General features: G+C 36.8%; 1 protein-coding gene across 2 annotated transcripts; it reads right to left on the bottom strand.

Annotated features, from left to right (window-relative positions):
- Positions 1-1,166: 1,166 nt before the first annotated feature.
- Positions 1,167-4,690, bottom strand: LOC107790498 (protein IQ-DOMAIN 17). 2 transcript variants are annotated; one of them, XM_016612431.2, is made up of 6 exons: positions 4,387-4,690; positions 3,868-4,185; positions 3,042-3,287; positions 2,575-2,712; positions 1,669-2,484; positions 1,167-1,514 (listed from the first exon to the last, which is right to left on the bottom strand). In XM_016612431.2, the coding sequence occupies exons 1-5, from the start codon at positions 4,540-4,542 to the stop codon at positions 1,687-1,689; spliced, it is 1,656 nt and encodes a 551-aa protein (XP_016467917.1). In that variant the 5' UTR covers positions 4,543-4,690; the 3' UTR covers positions 1,167-1,514; positions 1,669-1,686. The 2 variants fall into 2 exon arrangements, with proteins under 2 accessions (XP_016467917.1, XP_016467909.1); XM_016612423.2 differs by having other exon boundaries at positions 1,167-2,484.
- Positions 4,691-6,230: the final 1,540 nt, after the last annotated feature.

The following is a 6,230-nucleotide window of genomic DNA, read 5'->3' as shown; positions in this document are numbered from 1 at the left end:
TTTCCAGGACACTCAGAAGTCAGAAGTGCAGTTGAGCAATAGTTCCAACTTTCATGTTGCTGCACTTCCCATAAGCTTTTTTAGGATCGGAGAAAATGGTGATTATGGGGAGGGACAAATATGAAGAGAACATTTTCTGTAAAATTTGACTATGTTTTATATACCTAAGAGTTTTAGTTTGATGCATGTAAAATATATTTAATTAATCACGTTACCTATAAAGTAATTATATATAAATATTTATAAGCATCAATTGATAACCAAGTAAATATGATAATTAAATTGCTATCTTCGATTAAACAACAGACGTTAGCGATAGTATAAAAACAATAATGTTAGTGAATATTAAGGACCCGGTTGCCCATACAAAACTTTTCCCTTTTTTTTCGTTTTTTCTTTCTTTCAAAACTTGCTTGGTTAGGCAGCACATGATACATTTTCAACTTACTGAGGATATAACCATGGATAGGAGGTTATGAAGATCGAGAATTAGGGTAAACGGAGCTAGTACTGTGTAGAGCATACTCCCTTTCCTTACCAGTAGTTTTAGTGTTCTCTTCGTTTGGTCTTATTCCTACTACTTGATGTTGCTTTGCGTTGATTTTGTTGCTATCTTCTTATTGGTGGAAACAACCTCTACCTGCTTCGTCTTATTGTTGGAAACAACCTCTCTACCTGGGGTAAGGTTGCGTACACCTTACTCTCCTCAGATCCATTGTGAAAATATACTGGATGTGCTGTTATTGTTGTTGTTTCGAAGTTTGACTTTTCATGTAAAATCTCATTTCCCTCCCAAAACTGCAATATATATTTCTAGTGAAATGTATTTCCAGACATAATTTCAAATTCCAAATACTTTTTTTCAACTTAACTTCAAAACTTACTTTTTTTTTTTTCAAAAATCATACTCCAATTTCATGTACTTAAATACATATCTAAAATGTACAAGATATTACAAATCAAATATTTCTTGCCGAGAAATCATAGATACAGGGGCCCCAAACTGGTGTTATTATAGGGTGCGGGTCCTCCACTTTCCCTTCTATAATTCTTTGTTAAATAGGTGGGGCTATGCTCAGAGGAAATGAACCTGTGCAGATATTTAATAGAGGGAAAGCAGAAAAGAATAGGTGGATGTGCCGACAACAGAAAAAGTACTATAGCTATTTTAAGTTCAACTGAAAATCAACGTAGCTTTTTGCACTTGTGAGATATTACAAGTATGAAAAAACACATGCAAGTAGCGATCACATCAAAGTTATTCCTAACAGTAAGATAAGTGCTACTTGACTAAACAATGCTTCAAGAGCTAGTTACAATATGCTTGACTAGCACATCAATGGGTTCAAATACATTAGAAGTCAGAACAAAGAAGGTGGTAGCCCGGTACACGAAGCATCTTGCATTCACATAGGGTCCGGGGAAGGGCCGCACCCCAAGGTATGTGATGTAGGCAGCTTACCCGTGACCTATAGGTCACACGGAGACAACTTTACCGTTGCTCCAAGGCTCTCCTTCAGAACAAAGAAAGGTGCAACGGTTAAAAAACATGAGACTCCAAACTAAGCTAAATACAACAAAGGAAACAAGAAAAAGGATTTCTAATAGTCCAACTATGCTTCAGGATGATAGATCAGCATAAGTTGCATTAACATGTACATTGATCACCTTATTATTGCCCTTTGGTCACCTCAAATACCTCCTCAAATCGCTCGTTGATGAAGGAGATATCTCGCCACCAAGACTCTCCGTGTAACAAGAAGAATAGTTAGATTGTTGTTCATAAACGAAATGTACTCCATTAAGGCTCTTAAAGCTTGGACTCCTCAGACTATGTTCATACCCAACTCCATAACCTATAGGAATATTGCCATAACGGTCAGGGACAGGGTATGAAAGCCGTTTCTTAGCTGACCCTGCTCGATCCCTCTCCGGGGTTGAAGGCCTCTGTCGTGGGGCGCTTTGTGAACGGATTCTTGCCAAGGCAGACTCGGTAGCAGCCATGTAGTTAGGAATTGGTGCAGCACCGGGAGTCAGTCTATTACGTTGGTGTGAGCTACCATTGAATGAGTAGTTATTATTAGGCCTCAGGCTTGGAGTTTGAGCCCCGCTACTACTTCTGTCGTCTCTTGGACATCGAGGACTTGCAGAACGGATTTGAATAGGTCTAGTTTTGGATGGAGAAGGTGTAACGGGGAATTGAAAAGATTGATTTTGGTGGGATCTATGAAGGGGTGAACTTGGTCGTTGGTGTTGTTGATGTTGTTGTCGTTCATCCGATCTTCTTAAATTAGGAGCTAAATATGAATAAGGTTGCGACGTATCCATTTCAACAGTTTTAACAGGGTCAATACTCTGATCAGTTGATGCTCTTCCCCTGCTGTTATCCCATGATTTTGCAGCCATCCACCGGTCCATCCATTGATGCTTTTCTCCAAAATCACTTTCACTTCCTATCGAGGAATTTCTTCCTGCTCTCCGCGTCTGTCATGCAAAATATAGAAAGGATTGGCAAAACAAGCTCACACCAAGTAAATTTTGGAAACATGAAAAAACAACATGGATATAGAGAACCTGTTGAGAGAAGGCGTCGGATAAGGTCCTTTCGCGTTTCAAAGCAGCTTCTTTTCTCTTTTGTAACATTGCTTTTACCTCTTCAATGGTGTGAGGCCTTTCATCCCAATCATCTGGAATACTGCTTCCATCTCTTGACTGGCATACGCAAATTATGCCAATGAGTTAAATGAAAAATATCTACAATCACTGCCTGTTTTGTACAAAATCCAATCCCTTAACAATGCCCGAGTGGTGTTAAAACAAATCCCAAGACCAATGAGCGTCCAAAATCAGATGTTTTACGAAAGCAATCCCAAAATCAAATCCCAAAACCACCAAAGGCAGATTTTTTTTTATTTTAAAAAGTTGTCGAAAAACTTTTCCGAAAACTAAAACCAAGAATTTGGATAGAAAACAAGGCTTGGAAAGAAACTCCTAGCAGTACCATAGGTAAGAAAATTAACAATACATCAAGATTGACTTACCATTGATTTTCTATCTATGATGTCTTGGAGATACTGGGAATTCCACATGCTACTGGTGTCACTAAATGTTGATTTTCTACTTCCTTCTTGAGATTGCCTAAATCGCTGGTCAAGTACCCGCGCTTGAACTCTAACAAGAGCTTGCATACATCTGAGAGTCATCTTCGCTTGTTTCCGAACATTGTGACCTCTCACTAAAGCTTGCAATTTCACTAGGCCTTTTAGTGCCTTTAGAGCCCTTCTTGCCTTTACAGTCAGAACAAAATCAAATTCATTCAATCAATCACCCAAAGAATCAATAATTGTCAAAATACAAGAAAACTAAGACCATGGCATCACTCTACATTTGGATAATCATAATTAATGTAAAAGAAACCATTTTTCTTTGTAATTAAGACACTACAGTGTCTGATGCTGATGCTGGAGAGTGTCTTCCGAAAACGGTCTCTTTAACGAAAACGGTCTCTCTACCTCCCAAGGATATGGGTAACACCTTCATACACACTACACTCCTTAATCCCACTTGTGGGACTCCACTAGGTTTGTTGTTGTTGGTGTCTGATGTTGGAATATCGTTTTTAAATTGAGCTTCATTTCTAAGAAATGTCTTCATTCTTATTCGTGCAACAACTCGATAAAGGGCTACTTTATCGAGTAGCTCCTACTTTTCACCTACACAGAGATATAGGGTAATTCTGTCTACCAAATTTAACCAGATATAAAGAAATCACCTAGATTTTTTTGGATTGAATATTGTATATCTATTGATGCAGCTACAAGATAAACAACAATGGAATTAAAGATAGTATCACAACTCATCACATACCAGATATCCCCTGAAAGCTGTCTGAATTATAATTGCAGCTTGATGCTCTCTATCTCCGGCATAAATAGGAAAACTATAGAATCTAGAAACAGGCGGTTTGGCCAGCCGAGCAATTTCTGCAGCTGCCTGAGCTGTGGCGACGGCAGCCTGAGCTGCAGCTGCAGTTGCCACAGCCACTGCAATGGCATGCCTTTGGTCCGCTCCTTCAGCCGCAGGAGCGGACACATCATCATTCTCCGATTTAATCGTAGTTTGATGTGTTGTCCCATTTTCAAGATTAGTTGGCTTCCTGAAAAGCCACCTTCTCTTTTCCTTCTTCTGTATGAATTCAAAAACAAGAAAGTTAGCTACTATAGTAAAAGATGGATCAGGCTAGTGCATTAAGCTCCCGTTATGCGCGGGTTCCGAACCATAACAGTCTATTGTACTAGAGGCTCACCCTGTATTTTTGCAACGTAAAAGATGGATCTAATGTTGATTAACTAAACAAAATAAAAAGAAAGAGAAGTGGGGTAGTGCCTTTTCTTCTTCATCTTCGTCAACCTCCAAAGGTTGATTATTATCATCTCTTCTTTTGTTTTGTTTCTTCTTTTCAGGGTCTTTAGTAGGAGATCTAAAAGCTCTTTTAACAGCAGTCAACCAAGAAGAAGAAGATCCTCCTTTCTTATTCCCCATAGAATTTAGTAAATGAAAATATTGACGGACAACTCAAAGAAATATATATGCTATTCTCAGGCTTTTAAGTTGTAGGGAGGGGCTAGAAAAAGATGGGGGGAAAAGTAGTGAATGAAGCAAAAATACAAGGACAAAAGAAGAGTGGATATAAAAGTGAAAGCGAGAGATACACGCTAGCTTTGAATATGATGAATATATTTGCATTATGGAGCAGTTCATTCTGGTATAGTTTTGGGGCCAAAAGAGGTTTGGTCTTTATTTCCTTCTTGAGTCTAATAAATTGTGTCATACCTATATAAAAGATCCTATGGGTGTATTTAAGTTATATATAATAATATCATAATAATTTTTTTCATCAGCAAAGCAAATGAAGCTTTGGAGCAACGTTAAAGTTATTTCTGTGTGAACTATAGATTACGGGTTCGAGCCATAAAATTAGTCACTCATGATGTTTGCATCAATAGACTGCTTACATCACACCCTTTGGGATGAGATCCTTCTCCCGACCCTACGTGAATACGGAATGCTTCTTGCACCAGACATCATTACTCCCTCATAAATCTGAATTGTTTTAGTTTTTTTTTTGGATGGAAAGAGTATAATATAGTAGGGGGTAGTTTGGTACGCGGACTAAATTATTTTGCGATTATAGTCCTGGGATTATAATTCTTGGACTAATTTATCCCACATGAGTTTAAATTTTATCCCACTTAATCTTAAGTTTGATAGAATAAGATGAGATAATAGGGTTAAGTCTGAGATTAAATTTATATTACGTTTGATTGATAATATAAATTTTCCCTAATATCAATGCTACTCCTGTTTAATTGAGTTTAATGTAATTACATTTTGAGTGATATAATTGTGTAGATACTTTTATACAGTTATGTACCAATAAGTGCAATTTAAAACTCTTTATGTAATTTATATATACAAAACTTAAATTAATCTTTCTTTTTTCTTATTTAGTTTATTTACTTATCTTATTATTTACTTATCTTATTTTGATGACAGTAGTGGGGTGGTGTCAGAATTGGGAGAGAGAAAGTGGAGGTCAGCAGCTTTGAACGCAAAAATTATTTAAAAGGACAGATTATTATTATTATTATTATCTAATTATCTAATCTTAAAGAGAAAGAAGAGTGACTGTACTGTGTCTGTTCAATGTTTTCAGATCTAGAAGTAAATGAGTGATGAATATTATGTCTATAGAAATAGCACATTGAAAGCAGTGTGTTATGAGTTATTGAGACGATCGATTTCACGTTGTTAAAGAATTCTGCACACCAAACAAAACTACCCTTGTGACCCTCACACTTTTATGTTATTTTTTTGGTACAAATCTTGTACTCACTCAAAGTTGGGTATTTTGCTTTGCGATCTCGACTAATTTTGATTCATGTTGCCAAACGCGTATTTATAACTTAAATTATGGGTACGTGAACTTATGATCTCTCCATCAAATTAGATATTTTATGTATGTATTTTCTAAAATTCGTCTAATATTATCTGTTGACACATATGTTCTAAAAAATTGAATGATGTACTTGATTGAATATTTGGTTATTTACTTAGAGGAACAGAGAACAATTCTCATAGAATTCGGCTCTGCACGCTGCATAAGCTCCTTAAAGGGGGAAGCATCCCCGATAAGAAAATTTTTATTTTCAAGACTCAAATTCAACGGA

The sequence above is a fragment of the Nicotiana tabacum genome, chromosome 23, assembly GCF_000715075.1.
Source record: "Nicotiana tabacum cultivar K326 chromosome 23, ASM71507v2, whole genome shotgun sequence".
In the NCBI taxonomy this organism is placed as follows: Eukaryota; Viridiplantae; Streptophyta; class Magnoliopsida; order Solanales; family Solanaceae; genus Nicotiana; species Nicotiana tabacum.
Note: the sequence above shows the minus strand (reverse complement) of the source record. Positions and strands in the feature narration are given on the sequence as shown.